The sequence below is a fragment of the Cricetulus griseus genome, chromosome 3 (assembly GCF_003668045.3).
Source record: "Cricetulus griseus strain 17A/GY chromosome 3, alternate assembly CriGri-PICRH-1.0, whole genome shotgun sequence".
Lineage (NCBI taxonomy): Eukaryota > Metazoa > Chordata > Mammalia > Rodentia > Cricetidae > Cricetulus > Cricetulus griseus.
In genome coordinates, this window is record NC_048596.1 from 55,157,384 (window position 1) to 55,178,022 (window position 20,639).

A 20,639-nucleotide genomic window follows, 5' to 3' on the forward strand; every position below is an offset into this window, starting at 1 on the left:
CTGCCTGGCCCACTCAGGCTTCCCCAGAGGAACAGACACAGAAAGGCTCAGAGCTGAGAGAATGACTCCAAATCATCTTTTATTTATATAAAAAGGGCGTATTTAGTAAAAGACACACCAAAAAAAGAGTCGGCTGTGGCCCCAGAGATGAGGCAAGGTGACCTTCTGCACTCCCGTTGGAGGGGGAGGGGGCCTGGACTAAGAGTTGAGAAGAAGCCACAGAGAGGAGCAAGCTCCAGTTGGATCGGATTTGTGAGCAGGTCATGGGTGGAACTCGCGGTGGCCTCTCTGCTCACTCCTGCAGAGAGAGGAGCCCAACTGGAGGAAGATCTGCTACCTGGTTCCTGGAGGATGCCCCCCAAGGGACACAGGACAGGAAGCCCAGGATAGGAAGCAACTTGGGGTGAAGGCCAAGGAGAAGCAGGTGCTCTGCAGTGGCCGGAAAGGTCCCGATGAAAAGGCCAAGGTGCTTCCTGTTACGTGCGGGCGTTGCGTTCTGTCTCTGCCAAGCACTCTCTGACCAGTGCCCGTGCATGGATGATGCCTGAGGTGGGATGGGGACGGGGAAGTAACAAACAGGGTCTCAGCAACCTTCCACAGCCACCATTCCCACCCTTTAGAGCAGATACTCCCCCACCCACTTGGTGGTTCAGCAAGAGCACCTCTAATCTAATGCGGTCGGATGAGATTAAGAGTTTAGTGAACCCTCACAATCACCCTGAGTTCCCAGGCACTTTTTTGGAAACTGACTCAAGTTCATTTTGAAACACCTGTCTGGATAGAGGTTCTGGTTCAATCTAGGCTGGCCCAGATAGCCTCCCTCCTTAATGAAATGTCTTAGCGTTCCGTGTTTGTGTTCTGGGCAGTGCAAGGGTGGGTCTGCGGCTTCACTCACCTCTCTTCAGGCGCTCCATAGCACTCTTGCTACCAGCATAGGTGGGCCGGATCTCTTTTCCCATCTCCTCTATGACAGACAGCAAGTCCGTGTAGGTGCTCTGAGAGCCCTGGGAACCAGGTGGCTTCATCGCCTATGTCAAAAGAAAATAGAGACATGACCTCAGACCCCGAGGGGACCTCCTGTCCTCATCCATAAGCAAGCTCCTGGCCACACTCACCTGTACATACCCCATGGAGGGCGGTCCAAAGTCGTTAAACAGTGGTCTGAAAGGTGCTGCAGCTCCTGGCACTGAGCCCGATGGCGATGGGACACTTCCGGCTGCAAAAGCACGAGTATGAGTTCAGAGTGTAGCAAGGGTCTCGTCACCGCTTTCGAAGCCCTGGAGAGTTCCCCCATCTCCAAAGGCATGCTTCTTCACTCCACACTCAACAACTTCAGGGACACACTCCTCCCCCTGCACTCCACCTACAATCTCAACGTGACCACGCCCACTTCTCAGGCCAGCAAACTGAGGCTGAGCAAGGCTCGCCTAGCAGGCCCGGTATTGCAAAACTCGAGCCGTTTCTCTTCAAGACCTCGACTGCCCGGACAAGGGGAGCAAGGGTGGAGTTGGAGCCTCACCTGTAGGGACCGGGGTGCCTGGCCCGGGGGTGCTGGAGCCGGGGGTACTGCTGGGGGCGGGCGCGATGGGTTTGTAGGACATCCCAACTCTGGGTGCGGCGGCCGCCAGCCGGCCGCTCCTCCGGGGTTGGCTGTCCGGCCGCTCAGCCGCACTCTGATTGGCAAGCAAGCTGCACGCCCCTGGTAAATAGAGCTCCGGCCGGAAGGGCGGGCGGGCACGACCGATCCTCACTCTCGATTGGCGCGCTCAGCTGTCACTCGAGCCTCCCCATTGGCTGAGTCCAGCCCCCGCAGGCCGCAACCGCTGCCGATTGGCTTTCACCTTCAGGACCTCGCACCTGTCTGCCCCGGATTGGGCGGTGACTGACGCCCTCCTCAATTGGCGAGTTCGGGGCCCGGGCCCGGCGCGCTTTCAATCCGATTAGTCCCGAGGTCCGAGAGGCGGAGCCTCGGCCGCGGGGCCAGTGTGGTCCTCGCGGTTCGCTTCGATGGTGTGTGGCTGGGCGCCGGACACACACCGTCCCCAACCGTCTCACACCTTCTCTCTGCTGTGGACACCAAAGGCTGCAGCTCCTACAGTGTGAGCCCTCCGCCCCACCCCGGGCGCTTTACGTCACCTTTCACCGGTTCAGCAACCCCCCCTTTTCTGGCTGTGCGCATGCGCGCGCCTCAGGCCTTCATTTGTTCCCATGGCAACGGGTCCCTTACCAAAGTCATCACTACCCCCTTTCTCTGGGTTGGTTTGAGTCTTAGGTCTGGGCAGGTGTTGGGTCTAAGGCAGCCAACTACATCGCTGGAGACTTGAACCCTAAGTCCCTCACTTCCTCCACAGACAATGAGAGTGCGTCCTGGCGTCAAGAACTGCAAGAGCAGAACCTGAGTCAAGGCCGTTAGTTGTAATCTTAGTCCCTCATTAGCAGTAACTTCCCTGGGTTCTCCTTTTGGAGGGTGGTTGGGATTGAGAAGGTCTCAAGCAGTCCAGTCTGACCTCGAACTTACTGTATAGGTGAGGATGACTCCACCTCCCAAATGGTACACAGTTTCTTGTCTTAATATACCTCAGTTTCCTCATCTGAAACATGGAGACAGTAATTCCTGGAAAGTAAACTAGAAAGTGGGCAGAGTAGGCACCAGCTGAGCTGATTGCTCTATTCATTCTTCTAACTTCATCCACTAATGAAACTCCTACCTGGATCTGGCCATCTAGTCCTAGTTCCTTTAAATGGATCCTTTTTAAATTAAATATTTTATGTAAAGGAGTGTTTTGCCTGCATGTATGTCTGCAAAACCGCTGAGCCATCCCTTCAGCTCCCAACTTGCTGCTTTACAAACCTCAAAAAGATTCTGAGAGCTATCTCAGCAGTTAAGAGCACCGGCTGTTCTTCCAGAGGATCAGGTTCAATTCCCAGCACCCATATGACAGTTTATAACTGTCTGTAACTCCGGTTTCAGATCTGACACCCCACAGACATACATGCAAACAAAACACCAATGCACATAAGACAAAAATAATAAATTTTTAAAAAAGACTTTTAAAAAAGAAACCAGAGGCTGGACGTTGGTGGCATATGCCTTTTCTTCCAGCACTTGGGAGGCAGAGGCAGGCGGATCTCTGTGAGTTTGAGGCCAGCCAGGTCTACAGAGCAAGTTCCAGGACAACCTCCAAAGTAATACAGAGAAACCCTGTCCCCCCCAAAAAAAAACAAAAATAAAATAAAACAAAAAAGAAGTCAGCTAGGGATAGTGGTGTGTGCCTTTAATCCCAGTAATCAGGAGGAAGAGGCAGGCAGAGCTTTGAGTTTGAGCTAGCCTGGTCTACAGAGTGAGTTCCAGGACAGCCAGGGCTACACAGAGAAACCCTATCTAGAAAAACAAAACAAAACAAAAAATCAACCAGCCCTTGGGAGGCAGAGGCAGAGGCAGATAGATCTCTGTGAGTTCGTTGATCAGCCTGGTCTACAAGAGCTAGTTCCAGGACAGCCTCCAAAGCCACAGAGAAACCCTGTCTGGGGGGGGGGGAACTTCCCCTAAACCTCAAATTAAAAACAATTGCATTTAATCAATGCCTCTTCAGAATTCTCTAACTCATAATTAAAATAAGGGCTGGGCATGATGGTGAGTGTGTGTAACCTCAACTGAGGCTGGAGGATCATGAATTCAATGAACGTTCTGGCCAGATCGCCCAAGATCTCCCCCGAAGTGTGTCAGCAAGCCTGCAATGTGGAAAAAGTTCAGTAGGTGGGTGAGTGGGTGTGAAGATGTCTACAGCCATACCACCCTGAAAGTGCCCGATCTCGTCTGATCTCGGAAGCTAAGCAGGGTCGGGCCTGGTTAGTACTTGGATGGGAGGAGCTACTGTGAAATACTCTTTTATGAATGCCCCAGTCCCCTCTCCTTTCAAACCTTAAGCCTTCATGCTTTCTCCATTGCTCCATATGTTCATCAGTTGGGGATGAGTAATATCCAAACAAAATAAAATACCATGGGATGAGTAGTTTAAATCACAGATTATTTTTGCACAGCTTAGGGGCTAAAAGTCTGAGGTCAGGGTACCAGTCTTGTGGGTTCCTGGTGTGGGCTGTCTTCCTGGCCCCACACAGTGTTTCTAGATAAGAGCCCTGCCCTTTGACCTCATTTAATGAGTTTAAGGCAACACACAAACTTTCAGCCCTTACCACCCATGTTTGGGGGAAGTGACAATGGGGCTGAACTGTGTACAACAATTGTAGATGTTCCACCACTTCGAGAGTGGGTCCTCACTGAGGAACACAGTGTCTGAGAGATGTTAGACCAGACAGTTGTGGCCTACCCAAAGAGCAGACTCTGCTCACTTGGGGGAAGATATCTAAGATCCCTTGGTCAGTTTGTCAAGGGAACCCTTCCCCAGGACTGGAATTGTGTGTGTGTGTGTGTGTGTGTGTGTGTGTGTGTGTGTGTGTGTGCGTGTGTGCTCTCTGCACACACATACTCAAGTCCATGTACATATTGGAAGGAGGCCGGAGAAGAATGCCTGGTGTCTATTGCTGTTTGCCTTATTGAAACAGGGTGCTGAGAAGTTTCTACACTCGGATAAGCCTCTCTACCGATGTAATCCAAATCAGACCAAATCAAACCAAATTAGAAAAGCCTTTTTTTTTAAAGATTTTATTTATTTAGTACACAACATTCTGCTTCCATGTATATCTGCACACCAGAAGAGGGCACCAGATCTCATAACGGATGGTTGTGAGCCACCATGTGGTTGCTGGGAATTGAACACAGGACCTCTGGAAGAACAGCCAGTGCTCTTAACCTCTGAGCCATCTCTCCAGCCCAAGAAAAGCCCATGTTTAATGGATACAACGCTCCTGGGTGGCCTTCCAGCCCCTCAGAGAGTAGATGGGAAAGAGAGACCAGGAAACAATGAGTCTGTTTTTGCGGGGTGGAGGGACACAGTTTAAATACCCTGTGGGAGGGGGTCATCATTTGGCGGGCTTTCTGAGATGCAGCAGGATTTGGAAGAAGATAGGGAAGGGGAGCTTGGATGGAACGTCTACCATAACAGGTGTGTCATTTAACCAGAAACTCACATTACACCTAGCCTTGCTGGCTAGGGACCTTCCAGTATCCACCTGTCCCTGCCCTGCCCCCTAACAGGAACACTCAACCCTGCCTGGGTTTTTACATGGGTAGTCAACTAGTGATTCTAACTCAGGTCCTTATGCTTGCAGAATAAGCACTCTTGCCCACTGAAGCATCTCCCCAGTGTCATACCATAAAGACCCAGAGACAGACATTGGGGTTCAAACTTCAAGCTGAAGATCAGAAAAGCCAAGCAGATGGCCACTAGCTCTTACTCTACCTCAGACTGAAAGGTGATCCTGGCTCCACCAAACCTCAGACTGCAGCCTCTCCTCAATGTGGCTGGAGAATGAATGTCAGCTCTGAGACTCTGTATCTGTCTTAAATACTTCTCACGAGTCCTGGACTTAAAAGCATGTGATTCCAAAGTGCTGAAGTCTTCTTTGTGTGAGCTGTTTCTCTTTAGGACTGGATCAATTTCCTGTAGTGTGGCCTTGAACTAACAGAGATCCTTCTACCTCTTAATCCTGAGTCCTAAGATTAAAGGTGTGTGCCTGGCTCCTATGGCTTGTGGCTAACTTTGCTTTCTGAATCTTCAGGCAAGCTTCAGTAAATCATAAATAATGTCTCACCACATCTAGCCCTTGGGGGTTCTGTTTGGTTGTTTTTTACTTTTTTTTTCTCAGTCAGGATTTCTCTGTGTAACTCTGGCTGTCCTGGAACTCACTGTGTTGACCAGGTTGGCCTAGAACTCATGAAGATCTGCCTGCCTCTAAGCTGTATGCTACCACCACCTGTTTTTCTGACAAGGTTTTGCTATATAGCTTAAGTTAGACTTGAACTCTTAGCAGTCCTCCTGCCTAAGCCCCTTAAAAGCTTAGAGTACTTAGATTACTGGTGTTAGTCATGACTGTTTACCTGAGCATTTTTGGAACCCTTCCAATACAATAGCCTCCAGATCAGAGATTGAAAAGTTCACCTCTCAACCATTTATAACTTTATATTAGTAGTTACCACTGTATTTCCTTTTTTTTGTTGTTGTTTTTGAGACAGGTTTCTCTGTATAACAGTCCTGGCTGTCCTGGAACTCACTTTGTAGACCAGACTGACCTTGAACTCACAGATCTACCTACTTCTGCCTCCCAAGTGCTGGGATTAAAGGCGTGCACACCATCACCACCTGGCTAATTTTTTTAAATGTGTCTGTTTTTAATTATGTGCAAGTCTGTGTGTCTGCATATGTGTGTGTGCAGGTGGGGGTAGGTATATGAGGAGGGGGAGTATGTGTAGGCCAGAGCAGGTATGTAGATATCTGTGTGTCTGTGTGTGGCTATGTGCAGGTGAGGGCAGGGGTGTGTAATGGGGGTGTCTATGTGTGGGTATGGGCAGGTGTGTGTGTGTGTCTGTGTCTCTCTGTGTGTGTGTCTGTCTGTGTGTGTGTAGTATGCGCGAGTGAGGGCAGATGTGTGTGTGTGTGTGTGTGTCTGTGTCTCTGTGTGTGTGTGTCTGTCTGTGTGTGTGTAGTATGCGCGAGTGAGGGCAGATGTGTGTGTGTGTGTGTGTGTGTGTGTGTGTGTGTGTGTCTGTGTGTGTGTCTGTGTGTGTGTGTCTGTATGTAAGTATATGCAGGTGAAAGCAGGTGTATATGAGTATGTGTTTGTGTGTGTGTGTGTGTGTGTGTGTGTGTGTGTGTGTGTTTGTGTGTGTAGGTATGTGCAGGTGAGGGCAGGTGTGTATGTCTGTGTGTGGGTATGTGCAGGTGAAAGCAGGTGTATATATGTGTGTGTGTGTGTGTGTGTGTGTGTGTGTGTGTGTGTGTGTGAGTGTGTGTGTGGGGGGGTATGTTCAGGTGAAGCATGTGTGTGTGTGTCTGTGTGAGTAGGTGTAGGTGTGCACAGGTACCTGAGGAGGCCAGAAGAGGCTGTCAGTCGCCCTGGAGTTGAAGTTCCAAGTAGTTATGAGCCAACCAGCGTGAGTACTGGGGATTGACTCAGTCCTCTGAAGCAGTGATTGAACTCTTAACCACTGAGCCGTCTCTCCAGTCCTTTTCAAAAAATTTTTTTTCAAGACAGGGCTTTTCTGTGTAGCTTTGTAGACCAAACTCAGAGAGATCTGCCTGCCTCTGCCTCCCAAGTGCTAGAATTAAAGGCAGGGGTCACCACTGCCCCGCTCAAATTTTTTTTAAATTACATTTTGCTTATTTACTGTGTATGTGGGTGTGTGTGCCATGGGGCATGTGTGGTTGGAAGACAATTTGAGGGAGACTGGTAGCTGTTCACTTCTTCTTCCTTATGGGTCCCAGAGAACAAACTCAGTCAGTCAGGCTTGGCAGGAAGCTTTACCACTGAGCCATTTTGCTGGTTCCAATTTATATTTCTGTATATTTCTCCCCATTTTATGTTTGTAAAGTTTTAGGGCTGGAGAGTTGGCTCAGCTGCTAAAGGCTAGGCTCATAATACACCGTATGTTTGTAAAGGTTTTTTGTTTGTTTGGTTGGTTGGTTTATTGAGACAGGGTTTCTCTATGAAGCCTTGGCTGTCTTGGAACTTGCTCTGTAGATCAGGCTGGCCTCGAACTCAAAGAGATCAGCCTGCCTCTGGAGTGCTGGGATTAAAGGTGTGCAACACTGCTACCTAGCCATGTAAAGTTTTATAGTAGAAAGTTGAAAGAAAAAAAAATGGACGATCAAGGTGATGCCTCTACCTGCTTGTTAGAGAATCGACCCTCATCAGTTGTTAACATCAGCAACAGAAGCTGTCCTGCACAGTTGGTGGGTAGGCAAACTAGCACAACCTCCCTCTGCAGAAGGTACTCTGTGGCAGCCCCTTCCAAAATTATAGTCATACCACATGACCCAGAGAATGTATTCCTGGGTGTGAACCCAGCTGACTTGAAAATGTCTGTCCCCCCTAAAAACATGTGCCCATGTCTGTCTATGGTGGTTCATGACCTCCAAAAGTACAAATGTGCTTTATGAGAGTCAGCTTTCCATGGCTCTGACAGGAGGGAGGCTTAGTGTGTTCCATGGTTTCCGGTTTCAGTTCTTGGTGGTTCGACCTGGGTGGGGCCTATGTCAGAGGATACCTGTTCACTTCATGGGTGTGAGAAGGGAAAATGGATGAAGAGGAAGAGCTGGGATCTGGGTTGTTCAGGAACTGTCCTCTTCAAGAACAGTGCCCACATATCTGGGCCCATGGTCCTACCACAGCCAGGCCCCAAGTTGCCACCAAAAGCCACACGTATGCCCAGTGTCTGTGCATCTACCTGTGACCATGTAGGTGTCCAAGGGCCACCATTGGAGCCAAGCTAACTTGGGTGACCTGTGCTGCCACATGGGGTCATGGTATCATTCAGGCCCAAGCTGCTGTCAAGGGCCATGTCTGGATACATGGTCCAGCAGCAGCTGGGGTCTATGTTGATGTCTGTGGCCTGTGTCACCTCAGGAAGCCACAGGAACCATGTGTGATGAAATCAGAGGGCTGTCCTGAGCCATCCCTGCCCTTTGCTGGCCCAGGGAAAGCTGGCCTTGCCTCTCACTGGACACTGCAGCAAGAGAGCTGGCCCTGCCACAGGAGAGCTGGCCCCACACATGGGAGAAATGGCCTCACCTTTCTCCGTGGGTGAGGGAGAACTTCCCCTAATGGTGTGGGCGCAGGGGAACTGGCCCCCCTCCTCCCCAGTGGCCCTGGGTTGGCCACACTTACTTTGCTTTGTTTTGGTTTGATTTTTTAAAAATTTCTTTGGGGGGGGGGCTGGAGAGATGCTCAGAAGTTAATAGCACTGACTGCTCTTCCAGAGGTCCTGAGTTCAATTCCCAGGAACCGAATGGTGGCTCACAACCATCCGTTATGAGATCTGGTGCCCTCTTCTGGTGTGCAGTGATACATGGAAGCAGAATGTTGTGTACATAATAAATAAATAAAATCTTAAAAAAATTTCTTTGGGGGATCACTGCAGATGTTAGGGGAGGATATGGGGGGACTGCGAGGTGAGCAGAATTAGGGTGCATGATGTGACATTCCCAAAGAATCAATAAGGAAACTTTGTTAAAAAACAAAAAACAGTGCCAGTGACCTCATCTTAAGATGCTTCGGTCCACATCCTAGAGCTTCCATCGCTCCTGGTGAGCAGTGCCATGAGCTTGGTGAACCAAACCTTCAATAGACACAATGGCTTTTTTTTTTTTTTGTGTGGGGATGGACATTCAGATTCAAGCATTAGAGGTGGTGTGTGGTATGCTTCTGTAATCCCAGAGCTTGGCAAAAGACTGGGGCCCATTGCCATGGGTTTGAGGCCAGGCTGGGCTACATAGCCAAACTTTGGCTGAAAAATAATTGACAAACTAAAACACCCTTCAATAAGTGATTAGGAACAGCTGGGATTAGTGGCTCATGCTATTAATCCTAGCACTTGGAAGGCAGAGGCAGGCGGATCTCTGTGAGTTCAAGGCCAGCCTGGTCTACAACTAGAGTACCAGGACATCCAGGACTGTTACACAGAGAACCCCAGTATCAAAAAACAAAAAAGGAGAAGAAGAAGAAGAAGAAGAAGAAGAAGAAGAAGAAGAAGAAGAAGAAGAAGAAGAAGAAGAAGAAGAAGAAAGTTCCAAGATAGCCAGAGGTACATAGAGACTCTGTTTCAAAAAAAAAAAAATGATGAATTAACTGTGTTTTATCCACACAATGGAATATGGAATATTTTCAGCAACAAATAGAAATTGTATATCTAGCATAAAATGATATAGATAAATCTTTTAATGTTAATTATAATTTTATATTTACATATATGGCCTACATGTATGTCTATGCACCACAAGCATGCCTAATGCCCTCTGAGGCCAAAAAAAGGTATGAAACTGAAGTTACAGACCCCTGTGAGCCTCCATATGTGTGCTGGGAATTGAGCCTGGATCCTCTAGAGGAGCAGCCAGTGGGTGCTCTTAACTGCTGAGCCATCTCTCCAGCCCCATACAATGGCATAGATAAATCTTAAGTGCCTGGTACTAAGTGAAAGAAATCCCTGAAAGAGCTATAGCATAGATGACTCTGATTGTACAGTGTGCTAGAAAAGGGAAATTCCCCAAAGACTGACAGGTGACTAGCTGTCAGAGGACTGGTGAAGGATCTGGAGGTGGGGCAAAGTTGGCAAGTCTAGGTAGTGTTTTTAGGAGAGTGAAACTATTTCATATGATTCTATCAGGGCAACTAGAAAACATTAAATATTTGTCAATGAGCAGACTTTAATGTACATAAATTTTAAAAGTTCGTCTAGTGGGGTGGTAGTGGTGCAAGTCTTTAATCCCAGCACTCGGGAGGCAGGTGTAGGTGAATATCTGAGTTTGAGGCCAGCCTGGTCTATAGAGTGAGTTCCAGGACAGCGAGGGCTTCACAGAGAAACCCTGTCACAATGCCCCCACCTCCCCAGGAAAAAAAAAAGTTCATCTAGGAAGTCAGATGGAGTATGAGAAGCAAGCAGAGAATCTAGTTGTTGCACAGGTACAGAAAGAGTGCCACTTAGGGAGTGCTCCACTGCTGACCTGGAACTGAGTGGAACCTGGAAGGCCACAGAACACCTGAGGCCTGGGAGCCAGGCAGTGAGCATGTTCCGTGGGAAACCCAGGCTCACACACAGGACCCCACATCGTAGCCTACCTTTGGCTCCCCTCCTGGCTCTGACCCACTCCAACCGGGAGCTTTAGTACGTCTGTACCTGAGGCCTTTGTGTGGTGGGGGAGGCATACATAACCTCTGGGGATCCATGAGCTCTTTCAGTGTCAGCAGGTACACTGTGACTAAGACCGATTCTGGTGGCCTTCCCACCCACAGAGGCTTGGGCAGCAGACCCTGCCTGCTTTCCCCTCAATTGTGGTGGTTACCACCCCCAGCTCCTGCAGAGACATCTTCTCATGGGTGATGCCATCTGTGTCAGCTTCTGAAAGAGCCAAAGAGCCACGGGACTGGGACTACAGGCTTGGCAGTAGGGATCACTTAATTGAGGATTAAGGATTAATTGGGATCTGCAAGATGGGTGGTGCTGAGGCTGCTGAAGCCAGCCCTGGCACCTCAGAGTCCTGATTCAGCTGCTGCTCAGGGCACTGGGGCTGCCTGCATACTCCACCCGAGGCCACCTTGTGAGGACCAGCGTGCCCCGACTCCAGTCATTTTATTTCTTGTGGAAATAAAATGTGTGTGTAAGTCAGAGGTTGGACTCTGACATCTTCCCCAATCGCTCTCCTCCTCTCCATTGTTATCATCCTTAGAGACTCTCTATGTAGTCCTGCCCTAGAACTCGCTCTGTAGACCAGGCTGGCCTCGAACTCACAGAGATCCTCCTGCCTCTGTCTCCTGAGTGCTGGCATTAAAGGTGTGCACCACCGTGCCTGGCTCCTTATTTTTTGAGAAAGGGTCTCTCACTGAACCTGGAGCCCCCTGTTTTGGCTAGACTGGCTGGGATTAATGGTATGCACCACACCCGCTGCCCTTCCTTCCCCGTTTTGAGTCAGGGTCTCACTGTGTAGCGGAGGCTCTTGATCTTCCTGCCTCAGTCTTCTGACTGCTGGTTATAGATGTGTATCACTGCCTCCTACCTTTGCCTGAATCTTGATCTTGGGCTTCTAGACCTGAGAGTGTTAAATTAAAATGCCTCTACAAGCAGAGTGGTGGCAGCACACACCTTTAATCCCAGCACTCAGGAGGCAGAGGCAGGCAGATCTCTGTGAGTTTGAGGCCAGCCTGGTGAGTTCCAGGACAACCAAGGCTACACAGAGGAACCCTGTTTCAGAAACACAAACAAACAAAAAACCCAAGAAAATAAAAAACAAAACAAAAACCAACCAACCAACCAACCAAACAACGACAAAAACACCCAAAAACCAAAAACAGGAATGGCTGGAAACCCATAGCTTCCCAGAAATCCAAGGGCTAGAAGAGGTGCTGTGAAGGCTCTGCGTGGAGATGTCTCTGGTAGAGTGAAGATTTAGGTTAGGGATAGTAGTAAAGAAAAGGACAGGCAGCTAGTTAGGGCAGGAGGGCCCTGATTCCTGCTAGGCAGGCCCTATGCTCTATGCTGACCTAAAAGGCCCCCAACACAGACTGTCTTAGATGGGCCTTGAGTTGGGCAGGGCTGGCCAGTCCTATGCCCTTTCCACTGTACTCAGGAAGTGCTGGGGGCTCCTGGAGGAAAGAAGTCCCAGCTATTAGACCCTCTGCAAGCTCCCACCCTCCTGGAAGGTGAAGGCTGAGCTCTGAGCAGCGCCCCTCCCAGGCTGTGTCAATGATATATATATGACAGAGCTGGGAGAAGGGCTCTGTCCTGGGAACTTCAAGCTCAGAACTCAGAAGCACTGATGTGTGCATGTGTTCCTGTGCCCTTGCGCGCGCACGTGCGTGTGTGCATGTGTGCGTGCGTGCGTGCGTGCGTGCGTGCGTGCTTACCAGCCCAAAGATGTCTTTTTGTTTTTGTTTTTGAGACAAGGTCTCCCTAGGTACTCTTTGCTGGCCTGGAACTCACTTTGTAGACCAAGATGGCCTCGAACTCATGGAGATCCATCTGCCTCTGTCTCCTGAGTCCTGGGATTAAAGGCATGTGCCACCATGCCTAGCTCAGAGATATCTTTTGACACTTGCTTTGGACTGGGCCCAGGATCCAGAGACGAAGAAGAGAAGATCTCCATACCCCCTGGAACTCACAGTTGAGGTGACTTGTGGTTAGAAAGCCCAGCTCCAGGGGTTGAATTTTGGAGTCACATGCCAGACCTCCAGGATGAGCCAGTAGGGGAAATCTCTTTCTCCACAAGCTGGAAGACGCTTTATTGTCAGAGAACCAGGGAGAGGTAAGGGGTGATGACAGGATAGGGCAGTGTGCCCGGGCAGGGATGAGGAGGAGGCACACAGTCCTGTACATAATGATGAGTTTCAAGGAACACATGAGATCCTCTGCGGTTCAGAGGTTGTAATCCTCCGGTCTGGTCCACTCCAGCTCCTATACAGGCTCATCGAGACATCATCCGAACAAATTCTGCCAGGACAAAGCCAAGGTTTTAGGTCTGCCCTCCTGACCCCATTAGGGATAGCAGACCTGCCTGCCTGAGGGTGGGCTCGAGTGTGCCTGAGGAGACCTTCAAAGGCATCTGTAAATCAGGCAGGAGGGGCCTCAGCTGCCCAGACTAGCATCTCGGCTCTCCCTACTTCCTTTTCCTAAGTAAGCACTTTAGCTTTCCTGACTGGAGTTTCTTCTCTCACCAGAAGGGAGTATAACAGCTTTCCCTCCTTGATTCTACGTAATGTTTAACCAGGGTCTGTTTAGATTAGTGGTTCTCAACCTTCCTGGTGCTGTGACCTTTTAATACAGTTCCTCTTGTTGTAGTGACCCCCAAACATAGAATTATTTTCGTTGTTACTTCATAACTGTAATTTTGCTACTGTTATGAATCCTAATGTAAATATCTGATATGCAACCCCAAAGGGGTCGAGACCCCCAGCTTAATATCTACTGGTTTAGTATCTCCCAGGGCATATGCAGCTAAGCAGGGGAGGCGTTACCTTCAAAGTCAACCAAGCCATCTCCATTGAGATCGATGTCCTGGAGTATCTCATCTACCTCCCTCTGGCTGAGGCGTTCCCCCAGCAGAGCCTTGAGGGCTGCCCGGAGCTCCCCAACGCTAATACAACCGTCTCCGTTGGTATCAAACTGTGACAGCATAGATGGTGGCATGGAGTCACTGGCTGAACCCTTCATCCACTCAGCCTCCCGCTCCCTGTAGCCCCACAGTCTCACCCGCCCTCCACCCCTTCCACCCCAGGTGCACCTCCCGGAAGGCATCTCGAAGCTCCCTCACGCCAATCATGTCTGCAGTCTCTGCCAGCAGCTTGGGGCCCATCAGCTCCACAAAATCTTCAAAATCCACCTTCCCACCACCTGAAGGTACATCTATCCATTAAAAACCCTGGCCTGGCACCTGTCCTGCCTTCACCAGCCCACTGCCTTCCCGCTGGCCCCTGCCCCCTCCTTCATGGCATTATATGGGCTCTCATCCCAGGGTACCAATGGCTGCCGCTATTAGTGGAAATTGTCCTCAGCCAGGCTCTTAAGACTCATTGCTCTTTCTTGAGTCCCTGATGTGTGACTCTAGACACAACTCTTTGAGCTTCAGTCTCTTTATTGGTGAATGGGGTCATGGCATCCTCCCTACTCTCCTAGTAGATTCTTAGGAGGCAGCGCTCTATTTAAAGACAGTTTTGCCCTGGGCTCTTGGAACAGCCTATGCAGCTACCTCAGGTCTGGGCCAGGGCTGGAGTACGAGAGTGGGGTGGGTCTGAAGCACATACTGATTTGTTGTGATATCTCAATGAGCTCCATCTCGGTGGGCATGTAGCCCAGCGTCCGCATGCAGGCACCCAGCTCCCGGTACCCGATGTAGCCATCCCGGTCTCGGTCAAACTCCTGGAAGGCAGCCTGCAGCTCTGCCAGGCAGAGTGAGGTTAGTCCTTTCCCAACCCTCCCGCCACCTTGCTGCCAGCTAGGATCAGCCCATCTAATATTCCCTTTGTTCCAAACTCTGCTTGATTTTAAGCCTCAGGTCTTATTTGTCTCAGGGCCTTTGCACATACGCTCTTAAAATTTTGTTCTCTCATGAAATGTTTAAGAAGCATCTACTATGTGTCCATTTCTGCTCTGGGTGATTAAAAAGAGAAAGAAGAGAGGGAAGGGAGGAAAGACAGAAAGAGCTGTGACTCCAGGAGGCTACAGTCTCCAGGAAGACTTCTCTGCTCATTTCTCCCTCTCCAGCCCATTCATTGGTTTTCCTTGAGTGCTTTATACAACGGTAGCTATCTCCAGAAGGTGGGGACCTTATCTACTTAGTTAGCAGTGTTTCCTGGCTCTTAGTGAGGGGCCAGGCCCACAGTGGGCAGCCAGGAAGTGCCAGCCAGAGGCCCTTGACCAGTGTGGTCAATAAGACCAAGGTGTTGGCAGCAGAAGAAGAGAGGGTTTGCCACCCCTCCCTACCCAGTCTCACCCCTCTTACCCCTCCTGAGCCCTGCGGAGGCCCCAGCCCCAAACCTCTCTTCTAATCTCCACCCACACCCCCACCTCAACTAGCCCCTCCTTTAACCCTTTACCTTCGATCTCCTCTGGTCTCAGCTCCCGGTCCTGCAGGACACAGATGGCTTAGGGGTTCCTTGGCCCACCCAGGCCTCAGCACCTTCCTTCTGTTTCTTGGGGTTTGTCATCCAGCCAACACCACAGCATACCCAGGGCCTGTGCCTTATTCTGTCAGACACCTGCCTGGGTGTCTTGGTGTTCCTTTTTCATACAACCTGCCAGGAGACCCCCAAGACCCCTCTTCCCACACTGTCTTCTGAGGTACCTAGCTCTTTTTGACAGAGAAAGATCCCAGGGTCAGACAGACCCTCATACTCAATCCAGCTGGCCTCAATGTCACTGCAAGTCTGCCTTGCCCCCTGTCCCTCTCCTGAGGACCTTGCCACCTCTAGCCATCTTCCCCTTGGAAGTACTTCCTTTTCTATTTTTGCAGTGCTGAGGGTGTAACCCTGGGCTGGCTATAAGCAAGTGCTCTGCCACTGGGATGCACCCCCAACCCTTGGGTGACTGTTTCTCTGGATCCCTACCCACCCACCCCCATGCCTGGTATGGCTCTGAGGGCTCCCTGAACTCTTAACTTTTTCTGGAGTTACCACTCGGCGGCCCACCCTGGGGTTTCATGTCTATCTTCCTCTCCAGCTTCTCCCTCCTATTTGGGGAGCGACGAGGCTAAGGGACCAGGGCAGCAGGCTGGCAGAGGAGTGACTGTACATACGAGCTGGGTGGCAGCGATGCTGGGTCGAAGGAAGATGCAGGCTGGCCCCACCAGGCTGCTGAGCACCGAGTAGCCCTGTGTGCCCTCCTGCTCCTCAGCTCTGGGGCCAGGGCTAGGGCTGGAGCTCCCTAGGGGGGCTCTAGGCCACTGCCAGCGTTCCTGTGGCAAAGTCAGCCATGAGCTGAAGCAATGCCCCGTCTCCCCCAACCCATTGTCATCAGCTGATCCTTTTTCTGGGACACAGCACCTGACAGAGAGGGCGGAGCCCTGGAGTACACAAGACCGGTTAACACCCTAGGCTGGAAAGGCTCACTCCTAAGAGGTGAGGACCTCCGCCAGGTCATTGAGGAAACCTGTGGCTCTGGTCACCCTGGCCAAGGCTGAGAGAGTAGGGCCTGTATAGAATGGACAAGCTGGCCTATCAACTTTGCAGGAGAGACCTAGCCAGGCTTAGGGGCTGGGGTGGGGGGATGTCCAGAAAAACATCTCCTTCAAGGAAAACATACAGATGCCCCCTCCATCTCCTCTGGAGCCCACAGCCCATCTCTAACCCAGCCCAGTACCCCAGGTCTCTGCCTACTACTATCTGTCCTATACATGGGGCCACCCAGATTTCTGGCCTTTGTCTTCCTACCTTAGGCCCCCCGCTCCAGGGCCTCTTGGCACAGTTCCCCATGGGTTCCTGAACCATGCCAGGCCTGAGTCCTGGGAGGATGCTGTGGATTCTGCCAGCCCCCTGCTGTTTCCAGGGACAGCCTGGGAGCACTGGAGAGGATTTTCCTGGGGTTTTGTGGGCAAGATCAGGGGCGGGTGGGCAGGCCAGGCGGGGAGCCCTGGGCCCGGGGCTTGGGCCCTAATCCAATCCGGGATTATCTCTGAGTATCTCTGCGAGTGTTGGGGGGGGTACACAGAGTCAAGGTCCCCTGGAAGCCACAGCCTCCTGTAAGTTCCCAGGAAGGTCTTCTGAACACCCACTCCCTCTGGCCCTTCTTCCTCTCAGCCTTGCTCTAATCTCCCCAGTCAGCACCTTCAGAAGTAGGCTTGGATCCCCATGGGAAAAGCTGGCATCCCGTGCCTGGGCCAGCTGGATGCCATCTCTCCCAGACTGGCAAGTGGGGACTGGAGGATGAAGTCCTCAGAGAGAGGGGCTACCTGCTTTTACCTTGGGTCAGACTGAAGTCTCTGCACCAGGACCCTGTCTCTGTTCAGGGCTCATTCAACCTAGACTTGGACCAGTGCTCAACACCTTGCATAAAGGGTCAGTGCTGGGCACTGATCCCTCAGTATCAACAGAGATGGCTCCCCTAACCTCTCTGGTCACCTACATGTGGACTTGGCCCTGGGTCTGTCTTACATCCAGCTCGATGTGGGGTCACTTAGTAAAGGATAGTCCTTGCCCCTTACCTGCCCATAGGCAGCTTGCACCTGGGCCTCCAGCTCACGGAGGAGGGCCCGCCTGCGGGCATTAGGGCTGGCTAGGTCCTGGCTGGGTCCTGGAGTGTCTGTGGATGGGCTGGAGTCCTCTTCAGGGAGGCTTCCATCTGCCGGGCCCTCAGGCAGGGCCATGGACATGGGTGTGGTACCTTTTCTGTTCCTGCTGGGGCTCTTTGACCTGTAGGTAAGTGGCTCAGTGGAAGCTGTGGGTGTGGTTTCCCTTTTGGCTCTGGGGCTTAGTAGAGCCCCACTCCCCCAAAGTCACTAACTTCTTCTGTTGCCCCTCCCAAAGCACATCTTTGAAATCGTCACCTTCTTCCCACACCACTTTCCAGTTTTTACAGACTGCGCCCTGGGGCTCCTTGCTGACCCAGGTCGCCAGGCTCCCAAGCTGGATGGCCTCTCTGTCCCCATGTCTTGCCTGCACATCCCTGGCTGGTGGTATGAGCATTCTCTGTACCCTGTTCACTCTCCATCTTGCTGTGGCCTTTGCTACTTCCCATATCGTCTTGGTCAGCAGCATTCCCACGTCCCTCAGGCCCTCACACTCTCTCTCTGTGCCTTTACCTTTCTCCGCTCCCCTCAGCCCCTGTCATTGTTTCTCGGAGGCTCTTTCTCACCTGGCTCTGTCTGTCTGCCTTTCCTACTCTTCTACCATTCCCTTCCCAGAATGGCTCCAACAGTCTGGGAAAGCATGCCACTTGCTTCACCCTCCCCCACCCAGAGCCTCAGGACACCTCTGTTCCAATCTCTGTCTCCCCACCTCCTGTGTGGACCTCTTCACTGACTTGCAAGTTCTTCCCAAGGAACAAGGGTGGAGGTGCCACAAAACCCCCTTCCCCCTGGCCACACCCCAGCCACTCACCACACAACTGCTTACTCCTCACTTCCAGAATGAGGTCAGCTGTGGCCTGCTGGCCTGCTGTGGGCCCCTCATGATTTATTCACCTGCCCTCTGTACCAGCCTTTGTCCCAGGGAACCAGATCCCACGCCATGTCTGCCATCTGAGCTGCTGACTCTATCATCCATTCAATGACTCTCTTTCAAACATCAAGCAGGGGGCAGGGGCCTCTAGTTCACTTGGTAGAGTTCTTATGTAACATATAGAAAGACCCTGGCTTCAATTCTTAGTTCCGAATAAACCAGGCATAGTGGCATACACCTGTAAAATACCCAAGAGTAGAGCTAGAAGAATTGAAAGTTCAAGGTCAACCTTGGCTACATAGTGAGTTCTAGACCATCTGGCTTGCATGAAACCCCTGGGTGGTTATCTAGTCCCAGGCAAGCAACTGGGACCACATAACAGACCCTACCTGTTCTAAGGACTCCAGCCTCAGGTGAATCTGAGACATGAGCCATCCAGAAGGCTGTGCTTGGGAATGAACTTGAGCTTTGCTCTCTAGTCTGTGTCCACTGATGTCAGTCTAGCCCTGGTTGATGCTGACAGCCATCAACAGTGACCTGGTAATGTCTGGGTTCTGGAACCCTCAGATAGTGTTGGGAAGAGCCTTCAGAAGGCAGGGAAGGGCATCGGTGACCTCTGTGAAAGGTAAGGGCAGCAAGAGATAGGGGCATCAGAGGGTAGTGTTGCTTGAGGGTCAGCTCTGAATCCTCTGATCCTGGGAGCAGGCAGCTAGCCTCACTTCTGGGCCTGTTGACTGGGTATGAGCAGCACTTTCTGCAATGTAGGACTACAGTCCCAAAGGCTGTCAGAGGGAGGCCTTGCTGTGCTTGGAGACAAGATAAGGTGGCTGGGAGTAGGTGGCCTCCAGGAAGAGGGGACAGTCTAGATGCAGCCTAGAGAAAAATCTGAGGTCTGAGATAGGCTAAGTCTGAGAGGCTGTGGACTCTGGCCAGGAGGTCTAGATTGGGACCAGCTCTTTGTTACTGTTCATAGTGACTCAGCATGTGGCTTTCCTCAGCCCCTCTGGACTCTGCCAGGGACATCCCTGAAAACATTCCCTTGTGTTTTGCAAGGTCTTAGAAGGGGCCAACAGGGCTGAGTCCCCCGGGGAAAGTTCTTTACCTTCTGACCCTCTTTTCTTTTCTTTTCAGCACTGGGGATTGAACCCAGGGCCTCATACATGCTGGGTAAATACTCCACCAATGAGCTCCATTTCCAGCCGTCTCTTTTCTCTCCCCCTTTTCTTTTCTTTCTCCTTTTCTTCTGTCAAGTAGCTGAGATTGTAGGCATGCAACACTCAGTGAGTTCAGTGACTTATCTGAAAAGAAAAAAAAAAATGGAGGCTAACCTTGTATTTGCCTTTAGGAAGGAAGTGTTGTGTGTTTCAAAGCACAGTCCAAGGCGGCTGCGGCGATAAATTGGTCAAAAGTTAGTGGGCAAAAGTTTTCCACGGGGACAAAGGCTTTGTCTCCTGGCTGGAAGCCCCTCTTGGCTTGCATTCAGGGAGCAGTGTCCTGGAGAGTGTGTTGGTGACCTCAGTTTGCTCAGAGTGACTTAGCCAAACTGAGGTTCCAGTCCTGGTGTCCAGTGTTGTGGATCAATAGATCAGGGCACACTGGGCAGAGGCCCTCAGGAGTCACAAGAAAGGTCAATGGCCTCTATAGAGGGGATGGACAGCAAGAGGGTGGGGTTGGCAGTGTGTCAGCTCTAAATGCTCCGAGTCTGGCCGCAGGAGATTAGCCTGACTTCCGGAACCTTCGGCACTGGGTAGATGCATGGATATGGATGGAAGAGAGGAAAGCTGGGGAGTTGACTGGATATATATAGCCAGGTATATTGGCATCTGAGTGGTTAGCAACTGGAAGGATAGATGGTCAATAGGTGGACAGAGGGAGGGATGGATGGATGGACAAGCAGATGATGGATAGACAGTTGGGTCAGTGGAGGGGCAATTGGATAGCTGGATGTACAGATGGATAGATGGATGGTATTTGATGAGACAAATGCTGGTAAGTGGATAGATGGGGACTGCATAGACAGATGTTGAAAATATGGGTGGATATGCTGGTGGAGGCTGATTGGGTGGGAAAATGAGGATGTGGGCATTCTGGTGGACTGGGGGTTGAGTGTTTGTTGAGTGTACAAATGACTGTGTATATGGAAAGACGGATGAATGGAAGCAGGTGGGTAGCAGGAGCAGGATCTTATATTCCTTTTTTCTTTTGTTTTGTTTTAGACATGGTCTTACATTGTAGCTTTAACTGGCCTAGTACTCACTATGTAGCCCAGGTTAGCCTCAAACTATGGCAACCTCCTGCTTTAGCTTCCTCAGTGCTGAGCTTACAGGTGTGAACCATGGTGCCTGAGTTCTAATCTTTTTATCTGCATGTGTGTATGTATGTGT

At 50.9% G+C, this 20,639-nt stretch overlaps 2 protein-coding genes across 4 annotated transcripts; both read right to left on the reverse strand.

The window, feature by feature from the left end:
* Positions 1-54: 54 nt before the first annotated feature.
* Cdk2ap2 (cyclin dependent kinase 2 associated protein 2) lies at positions 55-1,686 on the reverse strand. The gene is made up of 4 exons (XM_027408733.2): positions 1,520-1,686; positions 1,116-1,216; positions 896-1,028; positions 55-544 (listed from the first exon to the last, which is right to left on the reverse strand). The coding sequence occupies exons 1-4, from the start codon at positions 1,599-1,601 to the stop codon at positions 477-479; spliced, it is 384 nt and encodes a 127-aa protein (XP_027264534.1). The 5' UTR covers positions 1,602-1,686; the 3' UTR covers positions 55-476.
* An 11,221-nt stretch (positions 1,687-12,907) lies between these two features.
* On the reverse strand, positions 12,908-17,502 carry Cabp2 (calcium binding protein 2). 3 transcript variants are annotated; one of them, XM_027408734.2, is made up of 7 exons: positions 16,531-16,587; positions 15,897-16,055; positions 15,199-15,229; positions 14,407-14,541; positions 13,887-13,996; positions 13,621-13,768; positions 12,908-13,096 (listed from the first exon to the last, which is right to left on the reverse strand). In XM_027408734.2, exons 1-7 carry the CDS (start codon positions 16,585-16,587, stop codon positions 13,071-13,073), a joined length of 666 nt encoding a protein of 221 aa, XP_027264535.1. In that variant the 3' UTR covers positions 12,908-13,070. The 3 variants fall into 3 exon arrangements, with proteins under 3 accessions (XP_027264535.1, XP_027264536.1, XP_035297098.1); XM_027408735.2 differs by lacking the exons at positions 15,897-16,055; positions 16,531-16,587 and adding an exon at positions 17,301-17,502; XM_035441207.1 differs by lacking the exon at positions 15,897-16,055.
* Positions 17,503-20,639: the final 3,137 nt, after the last annotated feature.